The sequence below is a fragment of the Heteronotia binoei genome, chromosome 7 (genome assembly GCF_032191835.1).
Source record: "Heteronotia binoei isolate CCM8104 ecotype False Entrance Well chromosome 7, APGP_CSIRO_Hbin_v1, whole genome shotgun sequence".
Taxonomy (NCBI): domain Eukaryota; kingdom Metazoa; phylum Chordata; class Lepidosauria; order Squamata; family Gekkonidae; genus Heteronotia; species Heteronotia binoei.
This window is the reverse complement of record NC_083229.1, coordinates 46,727,162-46,747,272: the sequence shown is the minus strand read 5'-3', so window position 1 is coordinate 46,747,272 and position 20,111 is coordinate 46,727,162. Positions and strand designations below refer to the sequence as shown.

The following is a 20,111-nucleotide window of genomic DNA, read 5'->3' as shown; positions in this document are numbered from 1 at the left end:
TTTAAAATTTTAACTCTTTTAACTGTATTTTTAACTGTATCTTACCATATTAATTGTATAATAATCATGGTACACACCATGTCCTGTTAGCCGCCCTGAGCCTGCTTCGGCAGGGAGTGCGGGATATAAATAAAATTTTTATTATTATTGTTATTCTTCACTGGGTGACTTCATTCTAACCTATCTCACAGGGTTGTTATGGGGATAAAAGGGGGAGAAGAAAATCAAGTATGCTGACCGTAGCTTCCTGAAGGATAAAAATATGATAAAAAAGTAGTCCCCTATGCAAGCACCAGTTGTTTCCAACTCTGGGGTGACGTCACATCATAATGTTTTCATGGCAGACTTTTTTACGGGGTGGTTTGCCATCACCTTCCCCAGTCATCTGCACTTTCCCCCCTGCAACCTGGGTACTCATTTTACCGACCTTGGAAGAATGGAAGGCTGAGTCAACCTTGAGCTGGCTACCTGAACCCAGCTTCCACCAGGATTGAACTCACCTGCTTTACCACTCTGCGCCACAGTGCTTTCAAAAATATGATAGGTAAAGACAGATTTGCACTGTTAAAATGCTCAGAGGCTCTGATCCCAGTAAATTCAACAAAGGTCTTTATTTTAATTTCCTAAGATACCCTGTTGATCATATGAAGCTGCTTTTTGATAAGCCACATGTTGCTCAGTATGTTTCTTTCTTAGTCTTGCTGCCCTAAGATCTTTTCACTGAAGATTCCAAAGACTGAACCCGGGATCTTCTGTCTGTAAAATACATACAGTATGCTGAGCTATAGCCTCTCTTTCCCATCACCTGTCTGTATCTAGGAACAAATCGTGTCTTGGGTGCTAATGGAACGAACAATTGATAAATAATGTCAAAATGAAATTGGAAATGTACAGAATACCTGGCTTTGGAAATGGGAACAAAATGTCTGCATTGCACTACAGTAGAATCTTCTAGTATGCTTGTCAAACAAAGAACAGGCTATGCCAAATAACAAATCCCACTGCAGTAGTTTTAGCATACCTGGTGAGCTCCATTTCAAATAATCTTATTACTTAGAGTCAGAAGTTTGAGGTGTTGAATCCTCAGATCAGCTTTTTTTCATTAATTCATTCAATATTAGCCCATATATCCTCCAAGGAGAGTTAGGCAGCATATATTGCTTCTGCTTTATTTTCAGAATAACCCTCTGAGGTGAGTTAAGTCAGGCTGAAATAGGAGCTGGCCCAAGGTCATCTAGTGAATTTCATGATAGAGTTGAAATTTGAATCTGGCTCTCTCGCAACCCCAATCTGACAACCTAAATATTTTCTATAGTATCTCTTAATCACTCTCCTGTCTCTCCTGTTGTTCACTGCTTCTCTTAGATGGTATTCCCATCACTGGCTTTCATCTTCTTATTACTCTGAATGTCTAGATCAGTAGAAGAAAGACTGTAATCTTCATTGTAGCTAAATGGATACTTCCCAGGGAGCCTTAAAAAATAGACATCACTGAAACTTGTGCATAATTATATTTATTTAGAATATTTTTTCTCAAAACCAGATCTTAAATCAATGTGAAAGGGGTCAAGGAAGGATGCTATTATGCCCCCATCCAGTTCCCTCCCTCAGAGGCAAGATTTTCCCTCCACTTTTCTTTCCCTTTTTTGTCTGAGCCACCCTAGCTGTCTATTTTCTCCTTTCATGAAGAATTCTGGCTGTCCCACCCTGTCACAGTATATATTTTGGCTGTTTGCTCAGCCTAGAAACCTGAGGGAAGGAAAGTGAGTTGGGTCTAAAGAACCCAAACCCAACTTGCTAAAAAAAAGTCTAGTGTAGTTTGGTCCTCAATCAGCAAGAGTCAACTGTGTCTCTTGAAATCTGAGGAGTAAGATGACCTTCAAGATCTCAGCTTTCCCAACCAGCATGACCTCCATCTTGTCAGAATTCAGATTCAACTTGTTCTACGTAGGCCATTTAAACATAGCAATCAAGCAATGGCTCAGGATTTCCACAACATTGCCAAGTGATTTGGACAAAGAAATACAGAGCAGGGTATCATTGGCATATTGATGATGGCCTGTTCCAACACTATGAGTGATTTATCCAAGGGTTTTAAATAGAGGTTAAATAACATGGAGGGTAAGCCAGAGCTTTGTGCAGCCACATAGGATAAGTCCCACAATAACAACTGGTCTCCATCAGCAACATTCTGAGTCCTTTCCATGAAGAATGACTTAATGCCAGTCCAACATTCCAGCTATACACCATGCTGCACCAATGGAGGAACTGGTTGTGTAGTTTCCCCCAGGAATCCAATGTGAGTCAATTTTAGGAGCATTCAATTTACACAGGCTGCTGGGAGAAGGCTGCATCTCTACATCCTATGCCAACCTGGAACCTTACACACATGCCCACACATAGGGTGCCTTTAGGTGTTCTGCCCATCCCAAGGAATCCTATCTTGTAGTATGTTATAGTTAAAAGGTTTGCTTGCTTGATGAATATCAGTGAAAGCTATTTACTTGAGCAAAATTCATTAGCAGAGAAACACATTTAATAAATACCAATGTGTTGCACCTTCTAAAGCAGGAGTGAACCTAATAATCTGTGACTGCAAAAAAGTTATAAAAGCACATCATGAAACTAGAAATTGCAAAGCATCCTGATGTGCTCCTATTATTGTGCTTAATATTTGCCACATCACAGTGAACCAGTTTATTGTTCCTATTTTGTATAGATGAGCGGCTGGGAGGTCTTTTGTCCTCAGCCCATTCGTTTTGGCTGTCAATTGCTCAGGGACAGAGTATTGTGCTAGATTTAACTGTGTTCTCACTACTCTAATAGGATTTATTTTGCACCAGATTCTCTGTGTGTTGATTTGCAATGAGCACAGCCAGATGGGAGCACTTACCTCGCTCAGTTTCTTTCTATTAGAACTTTAAGCATAGTAATTTATTTCTGTGAATGCTCCATAATTCACATTTTTGAAAACAGACCGAATGGTGAAATGAGATTGCATGTCATTCTTTCATACATCAGTCTGCAAACTAAGGCCCCAGTCTGTGTGAGTTGCAGTCCCATCTTCTCATTACTTCTGGTTGGGATTCAGAATGCCAGTACAATTACCAGATTGATATCAAGTCAGTGACCAGCCCTGGTTCAGCTGCTAGATAGCAGGCTCTGTTGACTATGCAGATTCTCCTTTCCCCCTGAAATAATGTCTGAGATTTAGCACAGAGGCTATTTCTATATTTATATTTTTCTTTACACACCGGGGGAAACCCAATGCAGTTTACATCATTACATCATTTTCCCTCCTTCATTTTAGCCTCATAATCACTCTACATTGAGAATATGTGACCCAAAGTCACCCAGAAAAGCTTCCAGGGTGGAGTAGGGATTCAAAACTGAATAGCCCAGATCCTAATGCAACACTCTAACCTGATCTATACAACTGGGGTTGACTCAAAAATAAAGAACCAAATATCTAAAAAGAGGTCCAAAGCAAATAAGAGAATAGTGAGCCCAGAATAGGCCACCTCTAGTCCCATCTCTAGTTCTAAATCTCATCAGAGGATTGCAGTCAATCTTTGGATACTGATTCATCTGTTTATTCCCTCTCTCATGAAACTAGAATTAGTTCACCAATTAATCTGACTGGAAATAAATTCAGTGCAATCAAGAGAAAGGTGCTTTTCACAATACACATTTAACTGCAGATTTCCTCTAATTTACACCCACTAAAATTAATAGAATGGAGTAACTCTGCATAGGATTGCTCTGCATGTTCCAGAACTCATTATCAAAAGATTCTATAGGCTTCAGTCAATATATATAATTTTCAGCATGGCCAAATCTGTAGATAGTTGCATCCAGAGACTGGAACTATAGAAAAGACAGATCTTTCTAGAAAACTGCATAAAAATTCAAAACCTTTTTTTAAAAAAATACATTGAGGGGTTAAAAAACTTCAAAATAATAGAATCAGCACTTGAGGCTTTAAGAAACAAATACTGTCAGTGGCTGTTAGGCAACCACACAGTATTGCCTCCTTTCAGGCCTTGGTTTCTATCAGCAGCAATCACTGGGCAGCTTGCTACCATGCAACTTACATGACTCACTGAAGACTATCTGCTTGCCACTATTTGACAGCAGCCACCCCATGAAAGCCAGTGTAATGTATTTATCTGAGAGACCCAGGTTGGAATCACCATTCTGCCATGGAAGATCACTGAGTGACCTTCGGCAAGTTCCACATTCTTCTTAGTTCCCAGGGTTCTTCAGAGGATAAAATGGAGGAGAGGAGAATTATATAAGCTGCTTTAATAAACTATTGTGGAGAAAAAGTGGGGTATAATTAAATGAAGTAAATACATAATAATTATGGGTGCCAGCATTGTGCCACTGGGCCCAGACCAACAACTGGCACTATGTAGCAGCCATAGCATTTCCAAGTAGAGGCCACTGTGAAGAGGAAAGGAGGGAAAGCTGAAGATGAGGAGGAAGATAAGGTAGGTTGGCTGGTGGGAGGAAAGGAGTTAAGGGGAGAGGCTATGTGGGCTTTAAGGAAGAAAAAGAGAAAATGGTGGGGAGAGGGAAATAAAATGCTCCCTCCCTAGGGTTTCCTGCTTTGTACCATCTAAAAGCTAGATATATTGGTGAAAGATAGGTCTGTCTACGACAGTTGTTAACCCTGAGAGCTAGATAGATCTTCTCGAGGCCCTGTCTTCTTGTGAGTTTCTATAGGCATTCATTACCTTGTCTTTGGCAGAGAAAGGTGTACCTTTGGTCCAACACAGTAACTCTTATGGTCTTAAGTTGATAGCCAAGGAGAAAGCTGACACTGATACATATGATTATTACATTAAACAAAGTCTGCCAGCAATGGGAGCTAATAGGAAAGGAGGCAGAAGATGAGAAACAGATAAGAACAATGAGGGCTAGTCTGATTAGACGTGAGACTAGGGTTGCCAATCCCCAGGTGGGGGCAGGGGATCCCCTGGTTTGGAGACCCTCCCCCCGCTTCAGGGTCATCAGAAAGCGGGGTGAGGGGAGGGAAATGTCTGCTGGGAACTCTATTATTCCCTATGGAGATTTATTCCCATAGAAAATCATGGAGAATTGATCTGTGAGTATCTGGGGCTCTGGGGGGGGCTGTTTTTTAGTGTAGAGGCACCAAATTTTCAGTATAGCATCTAGTGCTTCTCCCCAAAATACCCCCCAAGTTTCAAAAGGTTTGGACCAGGGGGTCCAATTCTATGAGCCCCAAAAGAAAGTGCCCCTATCCTTCATTATTTCCTATGGAAGGAAGGAATTGAAAAGGTGTGCCGTCCCTTTAAATGTGAGGGCCAGAACTCCCTTCGGAGTTCAATGATGCTTGTCACAGCCTTGATCTTGGCTCCACCCCTAGTGTCTCCTGGCTCCACCCCCAAAGTCCCCAGATATTTCTGGAATTGGACTTGGCAACCCTACGTGAGACTATGCACATGAATCTCATATATGTGTGTACGCCTGCTTGCATGCATGTTTGTACATATGGCAGATTGTTGTGGCCATGAACCAGACAATAGTGATGGTCAGGTTATCTTTATAATTTTAATGCCCTTGAGCAACTAGGCCAATATATATGCATTGTGGATAGTTAGGCCTTAAAAACATTAATTTTACAGGCTTTCTGACATATCCATTAGGTGCAGGAATGCTGATCAGATATGAGGATAATCCCCCCCCCCCTTTATATGAAATAATGTCAAAGGTGGCTATTACTTTTTCTGTGTTTTTATCCATTCCCCTGTAAGCTCATCTCTTGCTTGCTGTGCTTTGTAGTCTCGCACAACAGTGCAAATGTACATTTTATTTTTAGACCAGTTCTAAGGCTTACTACACAAGGAAGTAATTGCTTAGGGAGGATAGTACTGACTACAGCTACAGTAGCGCTTTATCACAAAACATCACGTTGAGATGGTGCTAACATAAGACTGGAGTGCTAGAAAATGAAAATCTTAATGCTTATCGGTACATAGAAGATGATAAAGCTGAGGAAACCAAAATAAAGCAGGAGATGTCACTGCATAAACAAAAAAGGAAGTTCTTAGTCTTGATTCCATGCTGACTTCTCTGGCTCTTGCAATGAAAAAAATGGGATCAATGGGTTCACACAGTCCGTTTCCTCTCATCTTTACTCCAAAGAACTGAAAGCAGCTTACACTTGGGTCCCAGGAGGTCCCATCCTGGCAGCTTGCAAGGCAAGATCTGCTTTCCTTCACTAGCAGGATTCAGTGTGATGTGCCTTCAAACCATTCTTTGGACTTTAAAAGCCTTGTAATTGGTTTACTAACTAGACATATATACAGCTGCTAGAAAGCATGTGAGTGACCAGTGTGGACTCAGTATGTGGGGCTTTGTGTCTTCCCCACTCCTGACTCTAACTGCCTGTGCCCCCTGCCTTCACTAGCAATTCTGGAAGCTCTGTGAGGCATGTATGACTTGCCACAGTGCATTCAAAGGTGACTATGGAAGCAAGGTGGGAGGAATCATTAGTTACTCCAGCTGCTGGGCAGGGGCAGTGGTAGGGTTGCCAAGTCCAATTCAAGAAATATCTGGGGACTGGAGCCAGGAGACTTTGGGGCGGAGCCAGGAACAAGGGTGTGACAAGCATCATTGAACTCCAAGGGAGTTCTGGCCATCACATTTAAAGGGACAGCACACTTTTTAAAATGCCTTCCTTCCATAGGAAATAATGAAGGATAGGGGCACCTTCTTTTTGGGCTCATAGAATTGGACCCCCTGGTCCAATCATTTTGAAACTTGGAGTGTACTTTGGGGAGATGCTCTAGATACTATACTGAAAATTTGGTGCCTCTACCTCAAAAAGCAGCTCCCACAGAGCCCCCGAAACCTCCAGATCAATTCCCCATTATAGCCTATGAAAATCGATCTCCACATAGGGAATAATGAAGTGCTCAGCAGACATTTCTCTCCCCCCCCCCCCGTTTCTGGCGACTCTGAAGCGAGGGATTGGCCTCCCTACTCATGAGTTGCTGCCAACTTCTTCAGAGTAACACAGACACACCATCCCAAGAGGAAGCCTTTCAATCGGAGACTGAAGCCTCTGGAGGTGGAAAGGCACATGGTCCTCTGGAGGTGGGGCTTCCCCCCGATGGCCAGCTGACTGGGGGTGGGAAGGAGCCTGGGAAAGCGTAAGAACCCCCGCTGGGACCTGGGGATTGGCAAGCCTAGGCAGTGGCAAGGAATGAAGTGAGGGAATGAGGCTGGGATTGAGGCATAGGCTGCTCCCCCCACAATCCATGATGCAAGGCCACTTAGAAGGAAAAGATATTGGATTTATACCTTGTCCTTCATTATCTGAAGGAGTCTCAGAGCAGCTTACAATCTCCTTTCCCTTACCCTCACCACAACAGACACCCTGTGAGGTAGGTGGAGCTGAGAGAGCTCTGACGGAAACTGCTCTCGAGAGGAACTGCTCTATGAGAACTTGTGACTGACTCAAGGTCACTCCAGCTGTTGTATGTCAAGGAGTGGGGAATCAAACCCAGTTCTCCCAGATAAGACTCTACACGCTTAATCACTCACCAAATTTACTTACCTAATTCCATTATAGAGCCATCCTGGTGTGTCTTCTCAACCCATACTTCAGAAAAATCTGGACCAGAAGATGTAGGGTACAAATTTCTCTTCTGCCATAAACTCACAGTGGAGCCTTGAGCACTTTCTTTCAGCCTTATGCCTTCCTATTTGAAATTTAGAGATAATCATACTAGCCAACCTTACAGGGGTGTTGTAAGAATTACGACAAGATTGTGTATGTGAAGTGCTTGAACATGGATAGACCTGAATAAATGCTAAGAAAGAAACCTAAGGCAATGTCTCAGATCCGATGAGAATCAGGATGAACTCTGAAACTCTTCCATAAATAGTACACTCTCTAATCACTCTACATTTTAAGGAAAGGAAAGGTCCACTGTGCAAGCACCAGTCATTTCCGACTCTGGGGTGATGTTGCTTTCACAACGTTTTCACTGCAGACTTTTTACGGGGTGGTTTGCCATTTTAAACCTCTGCTTAAAAGATAGCAGGGGCACTATACATATCTAGGATACATGGGCGGGTGACAAGTTAAGGATCAATGATATGGTAATAAGATCTTCATTATCAGTAGTAAATATCTGTTCACTATTTCTGGATGAGTCTCCACCATGGAAAGTTTGCATGTATCATTGATGTCCAGATGAATGAAGCTCTGCTACAAGTTACAAACTCAAACAAAAAGGTAAACTGAGAAAGAAAAAAGTTACAAACTCAAACAAAAAAGGTAAACTGAGAAAGAGAAAAGAAAAGGGGGTACAGCTACAACTAAGTTTGGAATAGGAAAGAGACTTCAAGAACATACAATTTATGTCATAATATCTCTCTTGATCCATCATTTCACTTTCTAATTTATTTTTCAAAAAGAAAGAATTACCAAGAACAAAATTGATGCTGCTGCTAAGCCCTGTCATGCGCAGGCAAATCAGTATTAATGGAAAGAAATCCTAAGGAAAACTGTTTCACGTGCACAGCTTTGAAAAGGTTGAGCTTTAATATTACTGTTTCCCAAAGGGCTAGTAATCCTTTCTTGATCTTGCACAGCAGTAATTTTTCACTCCATCACAATCAAATAGTCATTTGTCTTATGTAAACTTAAAGCAGAAAATCTATTCCCATGGTCTTTACCATACTGCCTGTCTTGAAAACAGCTCAATTCTGTACTATTGCTATGAATGCTTTTCTCACTTTTTTATCCTCTCCGCTGACTTCCAATGCACCTTGGATGTCTTCCACTTTCAGCTGTTTTTGGTTAGCCCATCTTCTCCATATTCAATTTTTCATGTTTTACAGTGTCATTAGAAAAAACTGTCCTTAAAAATGGTCTTTCTGCATGGAAACTATATCATAGAAGTATGCCTACATTCACTCCCACCTTACTTCCTTACTTCATTTGATTTACTGGCCATCTCTCTAGAGATCTCCCTTTCTGATTCCCTGATCTTTAAGCTCTGTGGTCTTTTAACCTATTAACCCAGCTGTTTGTAAACATAAAGTGGTGGAACTGGCATTTGCCTTGCCTGGCATTTTCTTATAGTTCTGTTCACAGTGAACACACATAGAGTCTGTGTACAGCACTGATTATTCTTTATATGTGCATTGAGTAATTCTTATGTTAAGAAGACCTGAACAGTTGAATGTATGATACAAACTTCACATTTGTCCAGGTCCTGGTTTTATTCATGAAGTGAATGTGTGGGCTCTTTCTTATAAACATTTGTCTGTATTTATTTATTTATTTGGCTCCCTGCCCTCTCTCCTCCACCAGCAGGCTCAGGTTGGGTTACAGCAGAATAATGAATAACATAGTTCAATGTATAAAAAAAACAATTTAGCAACAGCAACAGCAGCAACCCTTACTGCCATAACAACATAAAAATAACAATTCTTAAAATACAAATAACAATAAGATCAGTTAATATTAATAATACACGTAGGCACAGGCAGGACGAATATGCATTCACTGCAACATGTGAACAGGTTTTATGATAAGCAGTTTGTACTTCCGTAATTAAAATACACACTCCTTGAAAATGATCTGGAACTTGAGTTAGTAAAGAATACTGTTTTAGAATACAGTGAGAGCATATCACTCTTACCTTAATACAGCTTTGATGTAATACAGACAAAGCAAGGCTGTCACATTTAGATGGGTTCAGATGGGTAGCAGTGTTGGTCTGTAACAACATGGCAAAGTTTGAGTCCAGTGGCTCCTTTTAGACCAGTGAAGTTTTATTCTGGAACTAAACTTTGTTGATGTTAAAGGTGCTGACTAGACTCAAACTTGGTATATTTAGATGGGCCTTTTGATGGAAGTTAAACTGATGAGGACCTTGAGTCACCATTCCCTACAGAGCCTAATTCCAGACAGAGATGAGCCATTTTTTTTAGATGGACACCAAGCTGGGTCATGTGTGGTTCATGTGCAGGATGTAACATCATTTGGAGGTAGCCTGGCATTGTGATTTTAACGTCTTGTCTGCTAGTTTAGGCTCAAAACTGTAAGCTGCCTTGAGTTGTAATATTACAGAAAGAAAGGCAAGTAAAAATGCTTAACTAAAAATGTATATCCAAGGATGTAACAGTAACACAAAATGACCAAAAATAATACATTATATTCTGTTCATTGGAATGTCCAGTTTGGATTGAAACAACATATTCCAGAGAGAATTACCATCAGGAATAATTCAGGAGCACATTTAACTAACCCTTACAACAGCTAAAGCTGCGATATAAATATTTCCATCACAACCACTTCCAAAAAACCATCTTGCAAGATGGAATGGCAACTATGTGAATCCTCCCTTGAAAATTGTTATATAAAAATTTACAGCAAAAGAAAATTATTGCAGATCAGACAGAGTAAGCCATTTTCCCATGGGGAAATAGAATAATATTTTATTTTGTTGCGGCAGGAGATGCTGCACCAAACTGAAGCTGAAGGGGTAGCTGATGCCAGACCTGGCTGGTGAGCCACCATCTCATTGGCCAACATTCCTGTGCTGAGCCCCAATTGGTTTTCCCCAGCCTTGTGCTTCCTTCGAGAAGATGGAGGGGCTGGCAAATGCCACTGCCTGCTTCAGAAGAGGCAGCGGTCTTGTACATGTTTTCCGTTGTTAACCATTTTCAGTAAAGATGTGAATCTTGCTTGGGGAGGTAATGACTTTCTTTACAACGAATCATAGAATTGAAAAGCTGGAAGGCTCCTAAAGACCGTGGAGTCCTAAGATCATTCAGTCCAACCTCCTGCAGCATGCAGAATGACCTAAACCATCCCTAACAAATCACCTCCAAGAAGATATCACATGAAAACTAAATGGCTTGCTAAAATGTAATTAGTTCTCATATTTGTTTTGTTAGGATATCATTTGTTTTATATATATTCCAAAATCAGTCATTTTCATGATTCTTTAAAAATTGCTACAGTGGCCACACAGCAAGCAATAAATTGTTCAGAATTTAGCAGAAAAGACTGAAATTAAATTACTTTTCTATTATTTGAGGTTCATTACGCCTTTGTCATTCTAACAATAATAAGAGCTTTGAGTGCTTTTAGCCATTTGATATTCTGCTCCTTTTCAAACAAATCAGAGAGCAGAGAAATAAAATACCATCACCATTTTGCATACAGAACTGTTGAATGACCATCAATTTTAGAATGGTAGGGGCAACATTCATGTCTTGAATCCAGTTAGTTAGCAATGCTGATTCCTCATCATAGCCTGATAAGGATTTTTAGCACTCACAACAGGTTTATGAAAAGATATTCAGTAACTAAAATGAAAATTGGGCTTTCTTTGTTCTTACATAACAGAGGAAAGCAATCAAGCAAAAATAAAGATGGGATTAAAAAGCAAAGAGTCATTTAGAGGAGAAAGGTGCTAGTAGAGGAACACTGGTTTTATTCTTGTAGGATCTGTAGAGCTACAGGAATCACAGTGTATGCAATGCAAGAAGATTGGGGTGAAAAAATGTACATGTGGCTCATTCAGGCTTTGCATTTGTGCTAAAAATACAGAAGCTGGAAGGCATTTACAGGCATCATTAAAAAGTTGCCTGGAATTGTTGCATTCTTGTAGCTTTTATAATTTTTATTGGTTTTAACTACAAAAGAAAAAAGCATAAGCATAGATACAGAAAAAGAGGGGGGGAGGGCATATACAGAATGGGAAAGGTGGGGGGGAAAGAGAAATACAAATATATCAATTTTAAATCTACCTCCAAATAAAATATCCAATTTGTTCTACTTGCAAGTATAAAATTCTCCATATATTTTACCATCTTTATCTTCCATTATAAAACATTTTTACTAAGCTGTTATTTGCAATACAAGTCTAAATAGTTCTTCTTCAACACATATAAACATGAACAAGTCAGAGCAGTCTCAGCACGAAACTAACTGCTTTGGCTTAACCTTGTTAAAAAACACAGACTAATTGGTTAGTTTAGCACTATCCTCATTAACATAGACACAAAAAAATCATATCTTCATCCTTAAAAAACTAAGAAGAAATACAACATGGTATTTTGTCTATCTCAATATAAACAGTTTCTCCTGGGAGACATATTAAAAAACAAATCTAATAGTTTACATAACATCTGTATTGTCTGCCTTTTTAACAATTAGTCCACCTCTTGTATTCCTATTGGGCTAGGAAAAACAACTTTTTATGACCCAAAAATAAAAATCCCATGCCTGTTCTTATTGAGAGTTACATACCCAACTACCCACCAAGATAAGAACATTTCAGGAAACCCTTCTTACTAAATATATATATATATATCTCCTGTGGAATTGTTGCATTCTTATGCATGCTTACAAGGACAGAATAATATGAATACAGCTGTTCTTTCTGTCTCTTTGATCTCACCTTGACATGCACAAATATCGATGCTCTTGACTCCATGGTTCTGTTACTACGCTTCAACAAGGATTGTTTAGATTACCAATTTTATGGTCTTACTCTGATTTAGCTTTGCATTCTCCCATTTCAAGAACCTTATCTCTGGGCTGCCAGTCAACTCATTTTAGAGCACCACAGAAAGGATATGTCAGTTAAGTTGTTATTGGTAGTAGTTCAATAAATAAAGAGTGTCAAGGCTTTACCCTGAAACAGTATAAAGTAGGTAATGAATTGAGTGTTTGTTGTTCAGGTGAGAAATTAGAGCAAAATCAAAGTGAAGATGTTCAGTGTGTGGTGTGGACTGTGTGTTTAAGGGATGGGACTAAGAATTGAAATAAAGTATTTTTTGAAATGTAATGGTCATAATTCAACTCCCTTCGGAGTTCAGTTGTGCTTGTCACAACCTTTCTCCTGGCTCCTTTCCCAAAGTCCCCAAATATTTCCTGAGTTCAACCTGGGAACCCAAATTCAGACATTGCAAAAAAATCTCTGGTTGTTCCTGATGAGAATGAATCCATAAAGCCTTTGGGCTCATGTGCCCTGTTCTCTTACCTTTATACACAGGGTCTGCACTGAAAATTTGCAAGTAAATACAAAATATAGTTGTTGTAATATCTGTAATTTGTTTCATCCAGACATCACGAAAAGCTATAAAACTATGAAAACTTCTACTTGGGCCTGAAGATTTTAAAGGCCTATTCGGATGAGGTCTAGTCTTTCATGCAGTTCTTTTCAAACTAAAGCATTTGTTTTATTTTATAGTTTCTACAGATCAAATGAATTGGGAATTGCATCCAGTCCCTTTGGAAACAGAGAAGAGAATTCAGATGGAAATGTAAACTACAGTTTCTCAATGGCTACAGCTTTGACTCAATTTTTATGAAAAACTGAATCTATTTCTTGAAATGGAGATTACATTCAAAACTTAGAAATTCCATTTCTTAAATGTTCTAAAGCTGTACAATTGTCAGATTTTTATGGTTTAGATTGTAAATGTGTTTTTTCCTGGCTAATTATTGGTATTATTTTTTTAATTTTGATGTCAGAAGGGCCAATGAATTGTATGATAATATGAAGGACATATTTAAAAAGTGAAGGAGACACTGTATACAAATGTATATTTGTAAAAGCTATTTTTATTATTAGCATGTTTTATGGTTCATCATATTTAAAGTCAGGTGTTATTGCACTTAAATGTTTACAGCATAACAGAAATGAGATCATCAAAGACTTATGATCCAATATGTTGAAGTAATATTTTAACTATTTTTATTTATTTATATTCATGTTTTAAACTAAAATACATTTATTAGCTGGAGATCATAATGCAGGGCAAAATAATACATTTCATTTTGCATTTATTTCCATGTATGATTTACACTGCAATGGCTATAATTTGCAAATGCTCGATATGACTGTGTGTACAGTGCATATCCTGTTGAAATCAAAGGAAAAAGTAATCTGGATTGCTCCCTCAGGCTTTCCCCTACTGTAATTTCATCCCTCTTGTTACTCCATTGTAACCTTAGATAAGCAAACTCTGGATGCCATGGATTACTATGATTTAAAAAAAAAAACCCTCTTAATATCGCCATGATTGTTGCCATACTGAGCACCCACATGGTTCAAGAGGCAGCCACAACAATATCTCTCTAATACTAGTGGCAACATGTAAAATGCAGGTTATAAAGTAAATATAAGACCAAACATGAATAATTGACATCATGTTTGACTTCATAATTACTCTATAATCTGCATCTTACATGTTGCTGCCAGTATCAAGAGGTACAGTTATGGCTGCCTCCCCATAAGGTTAGCCTCTTTGGTGAGATGGCTTCCTTTTTGATCGTACATCTATAAACTTCATTTGGCCTTGTATTAAAAATGGCCTTAAACCACTTCTATGCTGCTTCACCCAAGCAGCTAACTGAATTGACTGACAGATCAGGTTTCTGACAGCAGCCATGCCATACCCCAAACAAAAAATAGGGCTTTACTGTGCACCATGTTTTGTCCACAGTAATTCCATAACAGTGTCTAATTCCTGAGGTCTGAGACTGCATCTCCCAATGTGTGCTTCGACCTTAAAAAGCAACCACAAGTTGCTCTGTTAGGATCAGGGCTGATGTAGGAGATTTAATCCCCCTCTTCCTGTTTTGCTTTTCCCTTGGTAATCACAGACACTCACGTATCCTGAAGTGATTTTATTACCAATGGAGTGAGAAACAAAAACAAGGGCTAATGGAGAGTGGCCATTTCTATTCAGAGGGGTTAGCCCTTACTGCCCTAGTGCTGTTGCCTTCCAAAGCCAACTTCCTTTAATACATTACCTAATTCCAGCATAATGCATTGATTAATCCTGAGTGTTCCAAGTATGAAACTGGAATTGTTTCTGATACTACACAGTAACTCATTCTGAATAAACTCTTCCCCCTCCCCACAAATACAAATCACCTGAATGTTTCTTCCAGCAAATAGTCAAATATACACCTGCATTCTATTGATGTGGCTGTTTCTTCTATCCAGGGAAAGTGCCTGTAACTTTACAGTTCTGAGAATAAATATGTACAGATTGCTTTGGTTTTCATTTCCTTAATACTAGCCTGGTTAAATTATGACTCATACCAGAGAAGATGGACCAGAATTCTATAGATATAATGGGTTGGATTCAATGGCTCCATTCTGATAAGAGAGGAATCTCCCATTGGAACAAAACTCTACACTGGAGGAAACAGTCTTTCCTGTAACCAAAGACTGTTCACTTACTGGGCAGCAGGGCTGACCTTAGGGCGCACAGTACCACAGTACCCCACCGCCCTCCTTCACAGAAGTGCCCTGCATGGCAAAGTAGAGCGGGGAGGGCAGGGCACCAGGGAAGGGAGGTGAAGGAGCAAAGCCAGAGGGTCCACAGCAGCTGGCTGGCTTCGCTTCACCTCCCTTCCAACCAGGGCATTTACCTAGGGTACCAGGTGGGGAGCACCCAATTTTGCGTTCCCCCAGCCTGGTGACCTAGGCAAATGCCTAGTTTGCCTAGTGGAAGGGCCGGCCATGCTGGACAGGGATTGTTGGCTCTGACCCAGTTCATTTTAAAATGGATGACATATGAAAGAGAATTCATGTACAACTGAAAATCAAGCCACTCTTGACAATGATACTTCTTAAAAGTATTCTATTCATCATTCACTCACAACAGTTCACACTTATCACTCACAATTTTCCGATGCAAAACAATATTGTCTCATGTCACTGCTATGCTGTAGGAATGAATTCTGTATGAATAACACACACCGACAGACACGCACCGATCAGCTATGGGACCCACAGCACAAAGCACCTTTGCTGTTCACAAATTGCCTGGGAAGCTGATTGCACCACAGGGTGGACTGGCCATTCAACTTGCAGGAAAAGTTCCCAGTGGGCCACAGGCAGCCTTGACAGCTGTTGGCAGCCAGGAGCAAAAAGAGTCAAGACCCACTAGTTCAGACCTGGCCAGTGGCACCAACTATGGGAGGCTCAGCTACTGCCAGCAGAGAGCAAAGAGGATGTAATGGGCAAGCAGGCATCCCCTGTTGGTTTCTGCTGGCCAGGTCTAAGCCATGGCCCCTGTGGCATTGGCTTGTAGCACCACAGGGGCCACACTGGCTGGCTTGTTCCTTGACCATTTAACTTCCCAGTCCACTCCTGATTGCACAAGTTATTCATATGGAATATGTGGACATGTTTAGAAATGTACAAAAGATTTTTAAAATTCTAATTATCTGAAAAATTTAATGGAAAAAACTAATCTGAATATCACAATTCAGAAAAAAAAAAGAATCTGCTTCTTTGAACAATCCATAAAGTTGCTACATGCCAATTTCAATCATCCATTCATCTAGTTCAGTATTGTCTAGCCTGACATACCAGTGGCTCACCAAAATCTCTGGTTCTCACCTTTCCCAGCCCTGCCTGAGAGCTTTTCTGACCAGAGAAGCCAGGGATTGAATCTGGGACTTTGAGTATAGCAAGTAAGTGTGTGTCCCTCTTTTGTACCCCAGACAATTATGTTGTTATAGCGTTTGAAGCATAGTGGAACCAATCTCTGTGGAAACAACTTCCTCCTAACCCCATGCAGCTATTATCAGAGGAAGACTTGTGTCTGTGTAAAAATGTAGGGATTGATTCAGCCCACTGTTGTTGCATCTACAGTGCTTCACAAAGGGACAGGATGGATCCAGAGAATAACGGTATAGTCTCTTCAGTTAACAGTCAGATGAATACAAGATGTTTACATTAGTATATCCTTGCATTAAGAACTATAACAGCTTTTTAGTCTAAACATTACTTCAAGGAAGGAAAAATTGTCCCTGAACTATATAAAAAAAAATTGTCGTCTGTCTGCACTGCTACATCCCTTAAAGCCAATACTTCATTTGCATCCAGGCACAGAAAATCTTGCCTTTGTGTTCTTGTATAAGCATTCATGATTTAGGTTTTGTTCTTGATGTTGTAACATAATTTTTACATTCTTGTAAATAAATATTTTCTCTGACTAATGCATTAATTCTCTATAGTAGTTTCTGCTGTCAAATTTGGACCCTAGAAATCGGCAGATAATTGCAAATATATTCCTGAAATTGCTAGTTTGAAATGTTTCTAGGTTTCTCTCTGGCCCAAGAGTAGCAAGCATTAATGCACAAACTTCTGTCCCATCACATGGTTGTGCTCTGGCTGAAAACTTGCAACTGGGGAAAAATTATGCAATGAAGTTTGGTAAATGCATTTGGTAAAATGGTGACCCAAGAAGTGGCATGTTTTCAGGAGCCGTATCAAGCACTGAGTTGCCATGCCTCATTAGCCTTCTCACTGCAAGACCTCTACAACCTTGCTTTCTGCAACTATAGTCAGTGGTCAAATCAGCTTTCTGAAATAAGAAGCAATATATTCATACTGCCAGTTAAAATCTTCTTAAGCCTTATTCCCTTTGCCCCCACCTTCAGGAGTGAGGTGGGTATAGATAGGCTTTTGCAGTGGAGGCATCTTGCCTTTGGAAAGCGTTGGTTTGCTTTCCCAAATCTTCCTTGGTGGTCTCCTGTCCAAGTAGTGACCTGCTTAGCTTCCTATAATATAATGGGTTTAATACAATGAAGAAAAGGAGGGACGGTGGCTCAGTGGTAGAGCATCTGCTTCGTAAGCAGAAGGTCCCAGGTTCAATCCCTGGCATCTCCAAAAAAAAGGGTCCAGGCAAATAGGTGTGAAAAACCTCAGCTTGAGACCCTGGAGAGCCGCTGCCAGTCTGAGAAGACGATACTAACTTTGATGGACCAAAGAGGGTCTGATTCAGTAGAAGGCAGCTTCATATGTTCATATAAGTGAGGTGGTAGTGATCATAGCTCTTTATTAGGTACAGCATAGTATAGGGCTGCACTCTAAGACTGGCTAACGGGGCCAACTATATACAACTCAGGGTTCCCAAACAAGCACGTTATTGGATGATTCAAACCAGCAGGGGGCCCATGATTGGAGCAGGGCAGCAGAGATTTGGATCCCGCTGCCCATTTTTCCCAAGTCCCCAAGCTCAGTCCTTATGGCTCCAATGAACCCGGCAGGAACAGCCATATAAATTCACGTTGGTCCTCATACACAACACTTCCTGTTTAAAAAGACCATAGCGCCTACATGCCACACCTTGGTGAAACTAATAAAACAACAGCCCCAGAGATATTTTTCATATATGCCTGACCAGTGCTAAAGGCACAAAAGATATACTTTACCATGGACAAGGTAATGTGCCTATCATTGCCAGCTGAAAAATGTAACAGATGAAAATCACATGAACAGCGTGGGAACCTGCTCAATAAAGGCAATATCTATTTAGCTGTTACAGATGAATACAAATAACAAATACAAAACGAGGTAAAGTTTCAGTTACAACTCTAATACAAGGGCATAGTCTCTGGGGACTTCTTCATTCTGAAGCTCTGATGAGAGCTGAAGTTCTGACTTTTGAGGGTATGAAAACATAATAGCCCCAGCCTTCCTTGGTGGTCTCACATCCAAGTTCCCACCTTGCTTAGCTTCTGAGCGCCAATGAAATCCAAAGTTCCACCTCATGAGGTTATCAAAGCAAAAGATGAGCAGAGGTGGTTTACCATTGCCATTGCATAGCAGCTCCAGTCTACCTTCATGGTCTCCATGACCCTCCTTAATTTTTGAACTCTGATGAGATAAGACTAGTCTGGGGTGCTAAGGCTGCTACTTCTAAATAAATACCCACCCATGAGGTATGATCAAACAAGCATCTGGTAGCCACTTTTAGAAACTGGATACTGGACTAAATTCACGTTTGGTCTGATCCAGCAGTGCATCTTGTATTCATATTTACTCCCTAGAAGTCTTATATACCAGGAAACTCCCATCCCCGTATGTCTGTGCCAGCCTGTATCTCTTATAGGCCCTAACAGCCCATACCATGAGATATGAAAAGGTTGGGGAGAGGGTCCTTACCCTGCTAGAATGGTGACATGGATGGCCCACAATGCCAACAGAAGCACTTGGGTAGCTTCTGGGCAGAGCACAAGCACTTAGCTTTTTTTTTTTTCTCCTGTAAGTTGTTTTGCAGCTTTTTGACTCAACTACTTCCTTTTTTTTTCCTTACTAAAACTACATGAACACAAAATGGACACATATTCTTGCCCAGCCTCCATCTCCCTCCATTTTAAATTGCAAGATTTTCATAGATTGCAAGATTTTCTCTATGGTACTCAATAAAGTACCATGCTCATTAGTGACACTGTATAAAGAATGTTTGGATGCTGCTAAGAAAGAAGCTCATATACAGCCCAATGGCATTTGACCAAAAGTGAGGAATGTTGGTATTATTGAAAGGTACTTTGGATGCAAGTATCAAATTATTACTTTTTACAAGAGCTAGAAAGGGTAAGACTTTTAAAAGTTTGCTAGTACTACATGTATTTTAACTCACAAGCAGATTTGGGCTGCTGTTTTCTCATTGCATTTCGTTAGGTCATGCATTTTATTTGTTTAGTTGGGTTTTTTTTTCTCTCCAGTTGTTTTGACCTATGCAATGACAATATGCAAAACTCATCTGAGTACCAGAACTGGAGGAGCCAAGATGCACCATCCTGAGTGCTTTGGAGAAAGGATGGGATACACTAATAGGCTGTTGTCCCCCATTCAATAGATGAAGTCCTTCTATTCACTAGAATTTAGTGTGATTCCAATCCTTTTTCTGCAATTAAGTGTATGCGTTTTAAGGGCAGAAGGAAGAAAGGGGGGGGGAGGGGAATCGAAGGACGCTGCCTCCAGCACTGCATTTCATACTGCTTCATCTTGCTTTCTGAAGCAGCTGTATTTACAGTGATAAAGGCAATCCTTAGGTGAAAAGCAGAGATTTACTTGGGCGCTGATAAGGACCCACAGGAACATGCTCAAATATGTATTTAAAGGTAGAGAAAACATCCTATTTTCTTTGACTCTTAATAACTTGCTAGCTGACCAGCTGCTGGATGACTGGCATGGAAATATTTTGAGTCTGTTGCAATGTTTGGAAAGCTTACATAATGTTCTTTATAAGAAACAGTATTATTAATTCACATTCATTCAAGTGAAAATACTTTG

General features: G+C 40.2%; 1 protein-coding gene and 1 non-coding gene across 13 annotated transcripts in view; both read left to right on the top strand.

The window, feature by feature from the left end:
* The window catches only part of RALYL (RALY RNA binding protein like), a 488,219-nt gene extending 474,266 nt beyond the window's left edge, over window positions 1–13,953 (top strand). For all 12 annotated transcript variants that reach the window (XM_060243568.1, XM_060243566.1, XM_060243561.1 and 9 more), the window contains one exon: window positions 13,254–13,953. In XM_060243568.1, coding sequence (XP_060099551.1) covers window positions 13,254–13,271 — 18 coding nt within the window. In that variant the 3' untranslated portion in view covers window positions 13,272–13,953. The remainder of the gene's footprint in view (window positions 1–13,253) is intronic.
* A 3,679-nt stretch (window positions 13,954–17,632) lies between these two features.
* Window positions 17,633–17,699, top strand: TRNAT-CGU (transfer RNA threonine (anticodon CGU)). Its single transcript has one exon. It is a non-coding gene; the product is annotated as a tRNA-Thr (tRNA).
* The last annotated feature ends 2,412 nt before the right edge of the window (window positions 17,700–20,111 follow it).